This window comes from Natrix helvetica (assembly GCF_964273705.1).
Source record: "Natrix helvetica genome assembly, chromosome: 7".
NCBI classification, from domain to species: Eukaryota; Metazoa; Chordata; class Lepidosauria; order Squamata; family Natricidae; genus Natrix; species Natrix helvetica.
In genome coordinates, this window is record NC_138558.1 from 64866061 (window position 1) to 64884565 (window position 18505).

Sequence of the window (18505 nt, forward strand, 5' to 3'; positions counted from 1 at the left end):
GGCGTGGCATGGAAGCTATCAGCCTGTGGCACTGCTGAGGTGTTATGGAAGACTAGGATGCTTCAATAGCAGCCTTCAGCTCTTCTGCATTGTTCGATCTCATATCTCTCATCTTTCTCTTGGCAATGCCCCATAGATTCTCTATGGGGTTCAGGTCAGGCGAGTTTGCTGGCCAATCAAGCACCGTTATCCCACGGTCATTGAACCAGGTGTTGGTGCTTTTGGCAGTGTGGGCAGGTGCCAAGTCCTGCTGGAAAATGAAGTCTGCATCCCCATAAAGCTCATCTGTGGAAGCATGAAGTGCTCCAAAATCTCCTGGTAGATGGCTGCGTTGACCCTGCACTTAATGAAGCACAGTGGACCAACACCAGCAGATGACATGGCTCCCCAAATCAGCAAAGACTGTGGAAACTTCACACTGGACTTCAAGCATCTTGCAGTGTGTGCCTCTCCATTCTTCCTCCATATTCTGTGTCCTTGGTTTCCAAATGAGATGCAAAAGTTGCTCTCATCAGAAAAGAGGACTTTGGACCACTGAGCAACAGACCAGGTCTCTTTTTCTTTAGCCCAGGTAAGACGCTTCTGACGTTGTTTGTTGATCAGGAGTGGCTTGACAAGAGGAATACGACATTTGAAGCCCATGTCCAGGATCGGACTGTGTGTGGTGGCTCTTGATGCATTGACTCCAGCCTCAAAGTCCCAACACTTTTGAATGGCCTTTTCCTGATAATCCTCTCCAGGCTGCGGTCATCCCTGCTGCTTGTGCACCTTTTTCTTCCACTTTTCCCTTCCACATAACTTTCTATTAATGTGCTTTGATACAGCACTTTGGGAACGTCCAACTTCTTTTGCAATTACCGTTTGAGGCTTTCCCTCCTTATGGAGGGTGTCAATGATGGTTTTCTGCACAACTGTCAGGTCAGCAGTCTTTCCCAGGATTGTGATTCCTACTGAACCAGACTGAGACCATTGAAAGGCTCAGAAACCCTTTGTGGGTGTTATGGCTTAATTAGCTGATTAGAGTGGGACACTTTGAGCCTAGAATATTGCCCCTTTTCACAATATTCTAATTTTCTGAGATTGTGGATTTGGGTTTTCATGAGCTGTAAGCCATAATCATCACAATTATGACAAATCACGGCTTGAACTATCTTGCTTTGCATGTAATGAGTCTATCACATTAGTTTCACCTTCTAAGTTGCATTACTGAAGTAAATGAACTTTTGCACGATATTCTAATTTTTTGAGTTTCACCTGTAAGTTAGAATTTATTTATGTATTTATTCAATTTATATGCTGTCCATATCACTAGTTGACTTATAATCATTATGGGTTTGAAGCCCTGCTGTTTCACATTTGAAGTGGACAGTTTTTATCATTTTGGATAAACTGTTGAGATGAATATTTTGAGATGAATAAAATCCTTGATTATATTGTAGTCCAGTAGTTGTCCAACTTTTTAGGGGTGGAAATGCTTAAATATCCTAAATATCTATTACTATAGTACTTGCTCTTTTTATCTACCCTGATATTACAAACCAGGATATTTTTTTAAAGTTGTATTTACTATATTTGACATAATGACCCCTTTCTTTTACTATCCTATTGCTGCTTTATTGTCTTGGAGCACAACTGTTTGTTTCTGTGACATTTACTATTCTTATCTCTCCATGGGATGCAAACATATACCACAGAAATTCTCTGATACCGTTCTATAGCATGGTTATTTTCCGGACATTTGGTCAAAAGCTTGCCACAAATTCTTCCAGTAAAAAGGAAATATAAAGAGAATGTGAATATAAACAATATAAAGGTTTTGTACTGTATCCATGTTATGGATTTGTACTGTTCTGTCCAACACTACTTGGGTATATAAATATTTTCTTATTTTTTTTCTCTGACAAATGTATGTCTTGATTCTTTGAAGTTGACATAAGGGAAAATATATTGAAGAAATATAAGTAAAAGAAATACATTTTAAATTGAAGCCCTACTTCAATTTTTTAAAGTATAGATACTGTGTTTCCCCGAAAATAAGACAGGATCTTATTTCTTTTGACCCCCGAAATAAGCACTTGGCCTTATTTTTGGGGAGGTTTTATTATTTTTGAGGTGCAGGAGGGAGTGAGCATGATCACCTCAGGGCTGCTGCTGTGTTGCAATATTTTTGGGGAGGGTTTATTTTCAGAGAGGGCTTATTTTAGTGCATGCGTTCAGAAGCCCGATTGGGCTTATTATCTGGGGAAGTCTTATTTTGGGGGAAACAGAATACATATATATTTTCATATAAAACTTTCTATTACTATTGCTGTATAATTGATCATGGTAGTTGTTCTTAGTGGGTGAGGAAATTTTGAAATTATAAGATCATTGGACCCAGGTGATTCCTAGAATTGAGTTTCAGTGTTGGCTGAGAATAGGTTTGAACTGTAAACAGTACACTTGTTGTGTACGTTGCTTGTTGATATAAAATATAACATTTGTCTTCAGAGGGATTTGTCCTTAGAATATATTTTAAAAGTCATTTATAATCTAAATGGTTCCTTATAAACTGTTGAGATATCCTTTGGGGTTTATTTATTTCTTTAACAACTTTCGATTGAAGAAGTTTCTCCAGAATGACCTATAACGATGACATCTTTTCCCTCAACCTTACAACCAAGAAGGAAGAGAAGGCGGCAGTGTTTTTAGTCACCAAGCTCTTGTAGCAAACAGCTTAAACGGCCTGGCTCTGGCCTCACAATGCAGGCAGTCCTCCTGCTTCCCTATCCTCCCTCTGGTAAAGCTTTATGACGTGGCGGCTGCCAGGAGACTGTTGCTGTAGAGAAGCTGGCTGCTCCAAAAGACTGGTATACGCTGGCACAGTTTCCCTTATTGCAGCCTCGTAGATTAGCAGCTGAAAGGTTTTATCACTGAGTCTGCTTGACCTCTTTGATTGCTTAGCATTCTGCACCACAGTGCTGCTGTAATTTTCTAAGAGCAAGGACTTACTCACATTCTCAGTGTCTCCTGTTATGGCTTAGTCCTTGTACCATTTTAGCAGATTCTAGAAAAATAACGGGAAAGGCTTATTGGAAGTAAAGCATACATACATGTATCTTGCAACGTATAAAAAGATTGCAAATTGCTGTAACTTTTGAGGATTACAACCCACCTCATGAAAATAGAGGGTTTTTTTTTTTCATTTGGCAAAAGTTTACAGACACACAAGAGAAGCTATGGAATGTTTCCTATTTCATGCCTTTGAGCCATGCTGTTTAGACTGCAAGACAGTTTTGCGAAGCTCAAATGTGTATAAAATAAGTGCAACAAGCACATACAATAGTAGAACTTGGCCACATTACATTTTTCTAGCTGTCTGATGTTATTTTAATATGTATGGCAAGAGAAAGGCTTTACCCCCCCCCCCCCCCATTTCAGTGGCGATCCTTTTGCAGAATATCAGTTTGTTAACAGATAACTGAACAGTTCAAAGAATCATAGAAGTAAGAAATACAGCTGAATATGTTAAGTGTATATCAGGTTAAAATTGTACTCGGTAAGTATCAGAATTACTTCTGATAATTTACTTCAAAATATTATTTTTTATTTCATGCTTATTGCTTTCTCCATAGTGGTGGAGGTAGCATCCAGGCTGGGTTGACCTTCATCCACTCATTGCGAGGACTGAGCCTGACAGTTAATTGAAACCACGCCCCTGTCACTTGGCAAAGCCCAGTTCCAACTCAGTCCTTGAGGATGGATGAATCATCGCCTTGTTCCTAGGCTGAGAGGAATAGTTGTGGGATTGCCTTTGTGAGTACGGAGATCGTCTTGATTTGATTCCATCGTACAGGAGTGACCCTGGTCGGTGTCTTTGAGCCCCTTCAGGGCGTGACGCCGTTATCAGGCGAAGGCGGTTTAAGTGCTCTTTTGTGGCTTGAGAAAGCGAGAGTGACTTGAATTGCTATATTGCCTGCCAGGTTCGCATCTTTCAAGCCCGCTGCTGCCGTGGACCCCTGCCTTCGCCGCCTGTCCTTCTCCGCTTGCGCTCTGGACCTGTCAGCTTCCCCTGTGAGTTCTGGAAATTCTATCACGCCAGGAAACGCTCCGCCGCTCCTGCTTGCAGTAGAATGGTGAACCGTGGTAGCTTTGATTGATTGGTAGTCACTTGAGCGTCTTTCAGCTACCGTGGAGCGACCCGAGCCTTCAAAAGCGGGGAATTCAGCTTGCGGAGTGGCACACAGTTAAGAGAAACAACTTGCTTCAGTGACCGGGACCATTGGAAAAAAGGCATGAAGCGCCATTTTCATATTTCCGTGCCCTATTCTTCTGTCAAAATGACAGCCGTCATAGCATCTGAAGCAACGGACATTAGCAAGGAGACTACTGCCGAGGCTAGCATTCCCCAGGTGGTGGAGGAACAAGTGGGAACTCCCCCCCCATTGCCTCCACCTCTGCCTCCTCTGGCACCACCGCAAGAAGCCCTTAAAGATCTCAGCAAAAGCCGGCAAGTCTAAGAAATCCTCTAAACCTACTTCTTGTTATGAGAAGCAGAAGGAGAAGGCGTTAGAACGCATTTACAGGAAAGCTGCTTCCAAGAAGCTCCCCTCCTCTAAACCTACTGATTCGCCTCAGCTTGCCCAGATGCAATTGACTTTACAGCTTTCTCCTGGGGATAGACAGGGCAGGGAGGCTTCCCCTAACCCTCTTTTTTCCATTGATGTGTCAGGCATCTGGGGGCCAACGCAGGAGATAAATCCAGCTGTGACTCCTGCAGCATCACTTGCACCTCCCACTTTGCAGAGGGTAGACAGTATTCCATCTACTTCAGCAGGCATTGGCCAGCCTAATCCCCTCAGCATGGTCAATTTCCAAGACATCATTGCAACTGCCATTTCACAGGGCATTGCAGCTGGTTTGCAGCAAAGGGATGCTCAATCCAACAAACAGCCAGCCCAAACGCAGTCAGCTGATAGACCTGCGGTGCCTCCACCCTTGGCAACAGTAGAACGTTTGGCCCAGATGAGGAGGAATCAGACCACTTTTCTGAATCCGAGGAAGAGGAAATTAAAGAGGTCAAAATGTCCGAGAATGAGGGCAGGGAACCTTTTTCCACCAACCCTGTTCCCTTCATTACTGTACAAGGCCAAAATGGTTTCAAAGTTCGGCACACAGCCAGCAACCACCACAACCCTGCCCGGCGACTGTGTCCGCAGACACTCTCTTTTCCAAGCAGGCTCCCCCATCAGAAACGATACCTACCCCAAAGATCTTCGTTGACCTGGTGCAGCGTCAATGGGAAGCTCCTACCTCAGGTCCGACTCCATCGGCTTCTGACAAGAAATTCTTCAATGTGGCCAACGAATTGGCTCAGTTCCTGTCGATCCCAGCTATCGACGCCCTGGTAACTGCCCTCTATACTTCAGCCAATATGCCGGCCCCTCCAGAAGATGTCCTTAAATCAGAGGACAAAAAAGCAGATCTTACTCTGCAGCGTGGCCAGCAGGCAGCAGCATGGGCAGTCCGGGACTCAACCACTGCCTCATTTTTCACCCATTCCTGTCTTCTCTGGCTGCAGGACGTGCAACAGTGTATCCTCATCGCAGACCTCCGTGCCCATCAGGATATCGCCAAACTGGTGGTGGTGGTTCAGTTTACATCTGCTGCTACCCTCTCATCCATCAGATTCGGCTCCCGAACCATGGCATCTTCTGTGGCATCTCGCAGACTGTTATGGCTTCACCAATGGCAGGCAGACGTGCGCCACAAATGGTGTTTGGCCTCAGCCCCTTTCAAGGGCAAATCTCTCTTTGGGGATGCATTGGATCCTTTTCTCACCGAGAACAAGGAAAAGAGAAAGGTTCTCTGTACGGCGCCCAAGAAAGGGTTCTCCAGTCCCCTCCCTATCCCAAGCGGTCTTCCTTTCGGGGCCAAGATGGGGGGGTCGTCCTTTCGGAACCAAGATTATGGTTTGTCCTTTCGGGGGGCAGACTACGGCAACCAGGGGTATAGGCAGCAGGGAGGATATTTCTCTAGGCAGAGGGGGCAGTCAGACTACTACCAGAGGGGTAAGGTCTCCAAATGCCCCTTTCGCGGGGCGGGAGATGTTTTTACCGCCAGACCTAATTTACCGGTATCTAGTTATCCCATTGGAGGCAGATTGGCTTTTTTCGCTGATCAATGGAATAAAACCACCTCTGATGTTTGGGTTAGGTCTACTGTTCGTTCAGGGCTCGCCCTTGAGTTTATCTCCAACACCCCTGGGCTCTTTAGGGCCTCCCTGTTATCTAACAACCCGGCTCGACGACGCCTTATGCAAGAGGCGATTCAACATCTTTTGGACATACGGGCAGTCCAGCTGGTGCCGGCGGACCAACACGGCCAAGGATTCTATTCTATACTTTGTGTCGTCCCCAAGGCCTGGTGGGACTGGAGAGCCATCCTTGATCTTAAAAAATTAAACAAGTTTATTCGTTATAAATGTTTCAAGATGCATTCCTTGCAGACTATTTTGAGTAGCGTTAGACACAGATTTTCTAACATCAATTGATTTAACAGAGGCATACCTCCACATTCCCATCTTACCTCAGCATAGGCAATTCTTACGTTTTTCCTACCTTGGCCACCATTTTGAATATACGGCGTTGCCCTTTGGGCTGTCCTCCACTCCTTGAGTCCTCACCAAGGTGCTTGCGGCCCTGGTCGCTGCACTGCGGAAGGTACCTGTCAGATTGCAGACATATTTAGATGACATTCTCATACAATCTTCATCACCTAGCCAGGCGCAAAGGGACCTTGTGACCATGACGCAAGCCCTTCAGGTTCGTGGGTTTTCAATTAACATACCCAAGAGTCATCTCCATCCGACCACCAGGTTAGTGCACCTTGGTGCCTTAATTGACACAATTGAGTGTAGAGTTTTCTTGTCACAGGAATGTCAGGAATCCCTTAAGTCATTGGCAGGCCAAGTGGCCAGGGGACACAGGGATTCCTTAGCCACATTTTCTAAATTGCTGGGCACCATGGTGTCCGCCATTGGGATAGTTCCTTGGGCATGCCTGCATTCCTGCAAGATCCAATGGTTTCTCTTGCCTTTTCAGAGGAGACTCAATCTGTTCCCTGGCCAAGGTGTGTATCCCAGCGGAGGCTTCCCGTTCCCTCCTTTGGTGGATGTCTCAGGCCATCACCATGGGCCATCTGTTCAAGGACCACAACTCACCGACTCTCACCACAGATGCCAGTTGGCCCAAGGGCAGTGGGACCAGGTGGACCAGACTCACAGTATAAACTGTCTGGAACTACAAGCAGTCCACCTGGCTCTCCGCACTTCAAAGACACAGTGGCGGGCAGGCACGTCTTGGTATTGACGAACAATATGTTGGCCAAGGCGCATATAAACCATCGGGGGGACCAGATCACGTTCCCTGATGGATGAAGCCATGCAGTTGGGTCTTTGGGCCGAGAGGAACCTGCTCTGTCTCACTGAGGAGCATATTTCAGGGGTGGCTCAGCCACGAGGTTGTGGACAGTGCCGAATGGCGCCTGCACCCATCGATTTTCCGGGACATTGTGCACCGTTTTGGCATGCCGGTGATCAATCTCTTCGCCACCCTCCCAGAGCACCCAGCACCCGGTTCTACTCTCGGTTCCCGGCACGGTTGGAAGGGGTGGATGCCCTGAGATGCAGGTGGCCTCCGGGCCTCCTCTATGCCTTTCCCCCGCTTCCTCTCCTGCCTCGTGTCATCAGAAAATCATGGGAGAGAAGGTGGAGATGATCCTGGTCACCCCCCACTGGCCGCACAGGCATTGGTTTGCAGACCTATGGACTCTTTCGGTGGACAGGCCCTGGAGGATCCCTCGGGACCGAATCTCCCTCAGCCAGGGGTCGCTGGAACACCCAGATCCTCAGTGGTTCCAGTTGACTGCCTGGCGCTTGAGCGGAGCATCCTGAGCATCCTTTGTTTAACTTTTCCTTGTTATAGTTTTTTATCTCATTGCAGTTGGTTTTTATGTACTTTTCTTTTGTGGCTGACTGTTGCTTTACAATTCAATATAGTACTTACTTGCATCAGACGATTGACATTTGACGGACTGGATCTCGGGAAGCGATGATGCATCGAGTCTGACTTCCTTCGTCGGAGCTGGGCTTTGCCTAGTGACAGGAGCTTGGTTTCAATTAACTGTCAGGTTCAATCTTCGCAATGAGTGGATGAAGGTTAACCCAGCCTGGATCCTACCTCCACCCTATGAGAAGAGGCGTCTCAGGACCAACGCCCTTTTTAATTAATAAAAGAAAAATATTTTTTGGAGTTTAAGACACACCTTTTTCCCTCCAAAAAGAGGGTGAAAATCTGTGTGCATCTTATTGAATACAGCATTTTTGGTCTCCCGAAACCCCGCCCCCTTCGCAAAAATGCAGAGGGTTTGGGAGGCTTGTAGGGTGCTCTATGCTGCTAATCCAAACAATGTTAAGAAATGTAATTTTAAATTTATTTCATTTCATTTCTATAGTCTCCCTCTCTTTGTCCCACTTGGTTATCACAACCTCTTTTGTCTTTACCCTTTTGGAGATTTCCTCCATAGCAGGTTGGAAGTCTTATTAAAAAGGAGCTTCAAACTTCAGATATTTGGTTGGAGATTAAGAATTTAGGTTAATGTTTAGAAACAGTAAATCTGGATGTGGTGTACATTTTGCTTTATTCTGTGGACAGTGACCTAGGCTTTTATGACTGTGTGTGTGTGTGTGTGTGTGTTTGTGTTTGTAGCTAGAATGGGGGAGGATCCCTTTATAGACTAGATTCATAGATTGGAAAGTTGATATGTTAGGCCAGGCTGCAGTTGAATAAATCATGGCAAACTTTTTATGAAGATGTGAATTGGATAAATATGATTAAGATGCTGTACAATCTTATAGATGTTAATTGAGAAGTAAGTCATGCTGAGTTCATTAAAGCATATGTAGCCTTCCTTTAGATGCAATTGCTTTTTAGAATTTTTAAAAAAACCTTATGGCATGAAACATAAGCAGAACAATAATATTGTACGCTTATAACATGGAGTTAATAGTGTTTGCGATGTAGGAAATAAGAGTGTACAATTATTCAGCACAAACCAAAAACAAAATGGCACAGTTTGGAGTGATTGTTAACTCAGTGGACGGTAATAGAGTTGTCAATCTTAAGCTTTTGATAATAAGTTATTTGAAAACTTAATGTATTATATAGAAATGCAGCATGATGTGCCCCTGATAAGTGAGAAAAAGAAACTTCAAACATGATCATTTAGTGCTTGTTAGCTTTGCTGTATGGCAATATTGGATTCAGTGAACTTTGTAATAAAATAAATAGTTGTTCATAGCGTCCAAGTGGTATGGACGTGAAGACAAGAATCAATCTTAATTTGTCTATCACTTCACTGTGTCCCATCATCTATCCTTAGAATTTGTAATCGCTATTTGATTGGCTTAGGGACAGTGCTTTGTTTTATGAAAAGATCTATCCATCCATCCATCCCATTGTCCAAAGCGAATCTGGATGGCTTACAATATAATAAATGCCCAAATATGAAAACATTAAAGAACATTGTTTTGTTTGTTTTGTTTTGTTTTATTGGATTTATATGCTGGCCTTCTCCCAAAGGACTCAGGGCGGCGTACAACATTAAAAAACACATATCACAAAAGTTAAAAGGAAATTAGATAAATATCCACAAAAAAACAAACCCAATTAATATGACAATAACATTTAAAAAATTAGATAAAATTAACAGGCCAGGCCGTCTTAAAACAGGGATTAGATAAAACCAGGAACAACGTACACAAGCATATATTTTATATAATGATTGAAATAAGATTTATTGTGGTAAATTATAATATACATTTACTGAACAAGTAAAATATTGCTGTGCAAATGTAGCCCCCCTAGCCAATATGGATTAGTGGTTAAGGCATCAGGTTAAAAACTGGGAGACTGAGTTCTAGTCCCTTAGGTATGAAAGCCAGATGGGTGATTTTGGCTCAGTCCCTCTCAGCTCGACCCACCTCACAGAGTTGTTGGGAGGAAAATAAGAAGGAATATAAAGTGTACTTGACTTGAGTTATTTATAAAAATAGTAAAGGTGGGATGAAAGCAAATAAATCAAAATCTTTTGTTAGTATACAGCTCTAAATGCTTTGTTAAAGTAAAGCAACTATGAAATTAGTGATTGGGAATTCATGCAAACAGTTTCATTTTACCGGAGGATAATTCTTTTCAATCAAACTCTGCAGCTTATTCTATTGTTGGCTGCAGTGGGAAAAAGTAGATGGGGGTTAGAACAATTTGTGAGGGGACAATGGATGGAGCGGCAGTAATAAGATCCTGAGAACTTCATTTCTCTCATTCACATGCCTCATTCATTCTTCTCCCTCAAGCACAAATTATTTCTGAAGTAGATCTTGGTCAAATGTTTCAAAGAATGCAGTTTTTTTGACTTTTCTCCTTTCTTTTTTCCCTCAACCCCCCCCCCCCCTGTTTCGTTGAATTTATTCAGACCAAATGAATTTTAAAAAAGCAAGAGAAATGTGAGATAGACAGGTGTTTGCAAGAGCCTTGAAAACCAGCAGCAAAGCATAATTATAATACCTTTCTGAAGGATGCTACACAGCTCTGCATTCAGCTTGGCAATCTGAACTCGTGTGCTCTTGGCTGCTCTTCTTTCATGCTCTATAGGACAGTGAAAACAAGCGGTCTATGTGGATGTTTTTATGAAGGAGTGACCACAGTAGCTAGAGCCTCTTTCTGAAAGTTTATGGTTGTGCCTGAAAAGTTGTGTGTAGCTCTGTGTACTTATTCTGAAACCTGGCTGTTCAGTTCTTTGTAAAGTCTTCAACAAAAGACCTTACAAAAGACCCTGTAAGGCAGTGATGGCTAACGTTTTTGCTGCCAAGTACTCAAAGTGTGCCTGCGTGAATCCCCAAAATGCGATGTGAACACCCCTGTGCATGCGCCCCGACCCCCTCACCCATTTTTGGCTTTCAGGTTGGTGCAGAAGGCTTTCCAGGCCCAAAACGAGCCATGGGGGTGGTCGCTCTGCATGCGCGTAAACCCCCAAAATGCAATATAAGTGCCCTCCCCGCACATGCGCACACGTGTCCCCCATATGCATCCCGCACCTCACACATGAACGGCAGAGACCAGAAGACCAGTTGGCTGGCAGGAGACACGCTGGGCTGGGTCAATGGCCGGCGTGCCTGCAGAGAGAGCTGTGTGTGCCACCTGTGGCATGCGTGCCATAGGTTCACCATCACGGCTGTAAAGTCTTCAACAAAACTTCCTGTAAGAGAGGAATCAATGCAATTCTTTAATAATCTGTGTATTATTTTCCACCTCTCTTCAGTTTCTGATTCCTTTTTCTTTAGTCCCATTTGTTTCTATCATATCCAACTCATCGTTACTTTTAATTATTTCTAGCTTGTTTGGAAGTTCTAATTTCGGATTAAAAATAGATCTTATTTTCTTTTTTGTATTATTTGCTAACATTCCGGACTGAAATATTTTTTTACAATCTTTTCCTATGTGATTATGGAACTTTGGGTTGAGTCATCATACATGCTCCTTATTGCCACAGGCTGCTGTCCTCTCCCTTCCTCTGGGTATCATGACAGTTTGCTTTGAAAGCATTTGAATCTCTTCTCCTTTGCATTACTAGCAGTGATCTCATCTTCTGCTTCTGAGTTTTTCCATGCAGAACTGTTATCTATTCCATATTCCCTCAGGTTCTCTTTCATATAAGTTTAATGCAGGAAATAAGGTTAGTAAGATCTTTTTTTACCAGTGCTGTGAGCATCATACGTACAGGTCTTACACATCACTGGATGGATAACCCTGGAATCAAATAAACTCAATCATAGGGAGTAGAAAATATAACATTCAATCTCATCATCCAGGTTGCATCTGTGTGAAAATTAGGGAATATACCATAAATTATTCATGTCAAATTTGTAGATTGAATTTAAAAAAAGATAGAATATTCAACAATGTTGAATAGATCTTGGAGGGAGATCGGTGGTTAAGAAATAGAATACATACATACACACACACACACACACACACACACACACACATTTAGCATTGCATTAAAGTTGATTTTAAGACCAATTAGCCTTTTAAACATGTACATATTTTTAAGATGAAAAATAGAGTTTTTTAACTGATTGATGTATATTAGGCTGTTACTGTAGAAGCTTTTAATACTTCGTTAGTGACACATGAGTTGCAACATATATTCAAAACTTTGAAGGCCTCCGAGCCTCAGTTCTTACAGCATGAAATTGCTTATCATCCTTAAAAGCAGTAGTTATACACAAAAATGGTAATAAAAATAATGACACGGTAAATGCAGCCCCAGTTCCTGTGGCCTTGTGCTCATATTTTTGGATTTTGTAAAGTACTTATTCCTATGTTCTTATTCTCAGCACGGGACTTATTAGTGGCTAATTATCAGGCCATCATGGTTCATTATGAATCTTTTATTATGGTATAATCTCTTCTCCACAGTTAATTGTGTTCATGGGAGCAAAAGGTCAGCCTTTTTTTGCCTCCTAGAAAAAGGGAGGTCAAGATGAGAGAATAACACATGCCCCAAAAGCTTAAGATACTTGGAATGAAGTTGCTTGACCTCGCTGAGTCACTTTTGGTTAAGGATGACATGATTACTTCCAGAAACTCTCCTGAGAAAACTTCTCCTCCTCCTCTTCCTCCTCCTCTGCCTGAGAGAATGGATATTATTTAAAAGTGTGTTTACTTTATGGAGCTTTGAAAGGAATATCAACTGTACAGTTCCAATTGTAACACTTTTCATTTTTACATTTTTAAGACTCTTCCTTGTCTATATCTACCCCCCAAAATTATAAAGGTGAAGGACACCTGTGGGGGTGGGTGGGCAATGAAAACAGTGTTCCCACACATTTTTTAAGTGCTGTTGTAATGGTCACTAAATGAACTGTTGGAAGTCGAGGACTAGCAGTATTTAGAGGCAAGTATGGGAATTTCTTGGGTGAGCTAATCTTATAAATACAATAATCCCAGACTTCCGAAAGTTATAAAGGAGATAGAACTGTATTCTGAGCGGGACTTCAAGCTAATGAAAATTGGATAGAAAATTAACTGAGGTTGCAAGTACTCCTGGTTTCCTTCTCGGTGGAGAAGCCTGTTTTGTCAACACAAGTATGCTAGGTACATGTTGGGAAATTGTACTTAGTTAGCAGGTGTTGATCACATGCTTAGTAAAGCAAAATTTCTCATCCAATGTTCCTTTTATAGAATGGCTTAAATCATTTATTTCTGCTTTCTTCTTTGGTGCATTGTCGTAGAATGCAGAACTACAAAAGTAAATAAATCAAAGGCACTCTATATATTTGTAGAAGTGCTTGTGAAGTGAAGCAGTGTATATTGGTAGATGTATAACATTCTAGCATAGCATCAAAACATCATCGAGCAAATGCAACTATATTAAAGCCAGTAAAGCCATTAATTTAAACCATTGTTGATTCCTGGCTGTTAGGCATCCTTAATAGCCAGATCTTAACAAAAGGACCTGCTTGAATTATTGTTTCTATTGCTTTCCTAGAGGCGAGCAATGTTGGTACCACCCAGATTTTTGGTAGAAGGCTGTTCTATAGAATAGATGCTACCAGAAAAACATAGTCATCATATAGATGCCTCCTCCATCCTGCTGGTTGCTGCTTTGCTTGAGACTATTGCTCAAGGCTCAGCTTCTTCAATCAGTATGTCTTTCAATATGCCTGTTGAGGTGGTGAGATAAAAAGTATTTTCAATTTGAGCTTCACTCTGGATGTCCCAAGATGCTTTTTCAGGAGGCAACTGGACTTTCTTGTTTTTTCTCTGAAGAGGTTTTGCTTCTCATCCAAGAAGCTTCTTCGGCTGTTACCAGATAGTGGGGAATGGAAGGATTTATACTCCTTGCAGACATTTGCATCCTTTTAGAGGGTTGTTGAAGCACTTGGAAGTTTATCTGTGTCCTCAGGGTCACCTGAGTGATGCTCCTGTTTCCTGTAGTCTACAGTTTTTTCTCTGGAGATCCATTCCTACAGACCTTTAGCTATACAATTTGGGATGAACACCGTTTGAATGGTGTGGGAGTAGGAATCGCCATGGCCAACTCACCACAGGACAAGAGTTATGCTAATATCAAGAAATGGTGGAATAGAATCATTAAAGGATGCAAAAGGAGGGACAAAAAACTCTGAATGATAAAAATTAAAATAATGTTTAAATAATTTTAAATACTTAAATTGAATTGCTGAATTGTCCCACAACGACCTGTCCTGCGGTGGGTTGGCTGTGGCAATTTGGACATGATGAGTTGGTCACAGCGAGTTAGCTGTGCCAAGTTGTCCCATTCCTCACCTTCCTACAGGCCTGTTACTCTTGTTTTGATCTCCCATCCACAGACTAACCAGACCAAAAACTGCTTAGTTGCCAAACCTCTGCAAGATTGGCTAGGTGCATCCACCTGTTGAGACAGGTGCAGCAAACTCAGGCAAACTTAATAATTAGAAATGTAACTGATTGGATAAGATTTCAAATCGCCACATAATTTGGTAAAATATGGAAAATTATTTATGAGTAAAGGGACATATAACAACATCATAATAAGATACTCAGAGATGATTCACACCCTGGTCAGTGTCCTTTCGCATTTCTACCATCGGGCAGAAGACACCAAAGCATAGCCAGTCGAACAAATAGGTTTAAAAATAGCTTCTATCCTTGGGCTGTCAGACTCTTAAACACAACCACAATCACTCCATGCACACACAGAAACACATGACTAGTTTTTCTTTAGCTTTCTTTTTTCTTTTCCCCTACTTACTTGCATTGGGATTATTCTTTATACTATTTATGTTGTTTGTATTTGTTGTCGTGGATTGCAGCAGTGGGCTAAAACCAATTTCATTGTATTTATTTTGTACAATGACAATAAAAGCTATACTATACTATCCCTGCGAGGATGAGGGTTGGGTGAAAAGTAATGTTTCCAACAGATGGACATCCTGAAGCTCTACAGAGGATCTGTCATGTTATTTCGTATGTATTCCTTCACTTCAGTAAGTGAGAAGTTGCTGTGAGAAATGGTGATGCGACTATTGTTCATGAAATGGAATCCTGCTATGAGTACTCATTATTCTGCTTTAAGCATCACACTGTGATGTAATTTTTGACTGCTGAATTAGAATTCACTGCCATGTACAGATTGTTTTATGGTAATGACTGTGTTGACGAGAGTCTAGATGTAAACATGAGAACTGGGAAGAGCTGATTGATATGATCAAGAACAAAGTGGCAGCAGCCAACAAGTTGCACATAAGAAAGATTGAGGTACAGGCTAAGTGCAATTCAGCAAAGGGTCATTGTTGTCAAGTTTGGCATTTCAGAAGAATGTATGGGTAACATTATTGATCTTCGTCATCAGAAGGCTTGGGCAAGATGGGCTCCTCACATACCGACGGCAGAAACGAAACCCTCAGGAGCTGGAATTTGCCAACAGTTTTCAATTTATGAGAACAAAGATGGGGAATCATTACAATCCAGAAACTAAGGGCTTGCCCTTGGAATATCATCACAAAGTTACCCCTGTAGAAAAAGATTCAAAACTTGAATGCTCTTGAACCTGGCAGCTCAAGAGCACCATACTGCAGCACTCAAAACTTTGAAACAATGACTAAGGATACTTTTGAGGCACAAGAAGAAAACTTTGCTGCAATGTGGTAATCCTAGGCCTCACACCTCATGAACCAGGTTGAATCTCATCCTCTTACCACACGAGTCTAGGCTTAGCCACATGGATCTTCCATCCTTTTCCAGTATTGGAAGAACGCCTTCAAGGGCATCTGTTTGACTAAAATGAAGAGGTGAAAAGGAGATTGTAGGACCTGGTCGAAGGGACAAAAATATGAAGTTTCATGATGCCTCTTAAGAACCCTGTCCATCATTGGCAAAATTGTGTGGCCAATGGTGATCATGGGTAGAAAGAAATGCAGGTGGCCTAAGTTCTCATTTCAATTTATTGAAATACTTTTATTTACACTAAATGTGACGATGGAAGCATTACGTTTCATTCAGCCCCCCCCTCTCCATATGTGTGCACATGGTATATATTGACATGTATGATGCTATTTTCCTATACATACAATGAAAACTAATGGTCTAATGATCTGTAAATAAAAATCTGGTTGCTGAAGGATAATTCTTCAAAAACTGATGGGAACCAGCATAAAATGAGGCACTGATCTACTGGAATAGCTCTGCAAGGGCAGCATTACATGCCAGAGGAATCCAACCACTGATCTTAAAGGACAGAGTAATCCACATGAGAAAAAGTGGCCCTTTAATAGCTAAACCATTCAGTTAAGAAACTATTCTGTATTTTAAGAGAGAGAAAATACCAATCTCATGTTTTAAAAAAATACCTAATGGCACCCTGAAATTTAGCAAAAACCCTTAGGTTGTGTCTGTGTGTGTCTGTGTGTATTTTAGTTTTGTTGAAGCCATACAAGATACTGAAATTTTTAAAACAGCTGGAAGTGTGCTTTTCAAATGGATTCTTGAGGAGACATTCCATTTAGAATTGCTACACAATTTTATGCATGAGTTGTGTTTAATAATTGCACTTGCTGCACTAAGATATGTCAAATGTGAGAGAAGGCAAATGCCTTCCCTTGGCCTCATGTATGGGCAGCAGTTTATAGAATGTAGTTCTTTAGCAAATGTTTTCTGAACATGTCTTGGGCATTGCCATAAATGTCTTTATGCTAACAAAATATTAAGAATCTCTTTGTCCTAATACGTTGAGTGAAAAAATGTCTTTATTTTGTTTGTAGGTTTGGGCTGAGCAACAAATTTGAAGCAGAGTTCCCTTCCTCATTGACAGGAAAAGTAAGTATCTTGAAAGAAAGTAAAGTTAATAAAACTCCTAACACATTACTACACGTTGCATTTGATGCTGCTGCTAGAGCAGGAAAATGGTTTCTTAATGCATATCAAGCCTTAGAAATATATATATTTACCATCCTGCTTTCTGGGTTCATTCTTGAAGGTCGCACCTGAAGAGTTCAAAGCCAGCATCAGCCGAGTGAACAGCTGTCTTAAGAAGAATCTTCCAGTTAATGTCCGATGGTTACTCTGCGGCTGCCTTTGCTGCTGTTGTACCTTAGGCTGTAGTATGTGGCCTGTGATTTGCCTCAGTAAAAGAGTAAGTTAGATACCACTTATTATCATAAATGCTCTAGACCATGTGATTGCTTTTAATGCCTGGGAGGACATCAGCAACTCTGTGTGTGTGTGTGTCCCCGTGCGCGGTGGTTGTTGGTTATTTAAATCCCAATCAACCTTGCATAGGCAGAGTGTGAGCATTACAAAAATGTGTTTCTGGCTTTGCTGCAGGCCCTGCCTGTCTGCAATCCAAGGAGCATTGAAGTACCTGTACATTTGATATAATTTAAAATCTACCGTATTTTTTGGACTATAAGAAGCACCGGAGCATAAGACGCACTTTTGTCTTTGGGGAGGAAAATAAGAAAAAACAATTCTGCCTCTGCCTACCAGCATCCATGGTATTCATCTGGCTAGCGTCCTGTCAGTGTGTGAGAGAGTTGAGGGCTGTTTGGAAACAAACAGTATTTGCTGTGTGAGCAACAAGGAAGGAGACAGCAAGGAGCCTGGGCGTGGCTTATTCTGTACTAAAGCTGCATGCTGTGCTGATATCTGAAACTAAAACGGAAAGTGAAACTCCTCTCCTCTGCTGAACTACCACATTGGAAAACCTGCTTTTGGTATTGTATATTTACTTAATGTGTTATATTATATATAAAGAGAAGTTATTGAATCCTGCTCAATCAGTTACTTGTGTGTGCTTTCTGAATGTGATGGCTGCTGCAAACTCTGACACATCCTTGCAGCAAATAGCAAACAGCCAGTCAGCTTCAGCACATTATTGCAGCCTGATTCAGCATCAGCAGCTGATTGGCGGGTGGATCAGCTGTTCCAGGCTGCAGGGATTGCCATAGACCATCGCCTCCTCCGTGCCTTGTGTTTATACTCCGAAAAATACGGTAATCATTAAAATAAATAGTATATTTACTTCTTGACTAACCCTGCCATGAAATGTTTAATTTTCTTGGGGAAGGGTTCATCTAATATCATTTTAGGAGGGTGCAGTTTGAGAACCCTTATCCTAAGGAGTTGAATTTTATTACTAGTATCTTCTGCATCCTTCCCCTGCAAGGAAAATTTCTAAATAAAAATAGAATAATTGTTATTTACTTAATACTGTACATGGTTAATATTTCTGAAGCTGGGATCTACAATACAAGTAGTCCTCAACTTATCACCACAACTGAGCCCAACATTTCAGTTGTCAACTGAAACTTTTGTTAAGTGAGTTTTGCCTCATTTTACGATTTTTCTTGGCGGGGTTGTTAAGTGAGTCACTGAAGTTGTTAGGTTAGTAACATGGTTGTTAA

The 18505-nt window shown here is 41.9% G+C and overlaps 1 protein-coding gene across 1 annotated transcript in view; it reads left to right on the forward strand.

The window, feature by feature from the left end:
• The window catches only part of CHIC2 (cysteine rich hydrophobic domain 2), a 40871-nt gene that overhangs the window by 12009 nt on the left and 10357 nt on the right, over positions 1–18505 (forward strand). Inside the window, exons 2-3 of the mRNA XM_081959675.1 lie at positions 16865–16919; positions 17080–17235. Coding sequence (XP_081815801.1) covers positions 16865–16919; positions 17080–17235 — 211 coding nt within the window. The remainder of the gene's footprint in view (positions 1–16864; positions 16920–17079; positions 17236–18505) is intronic.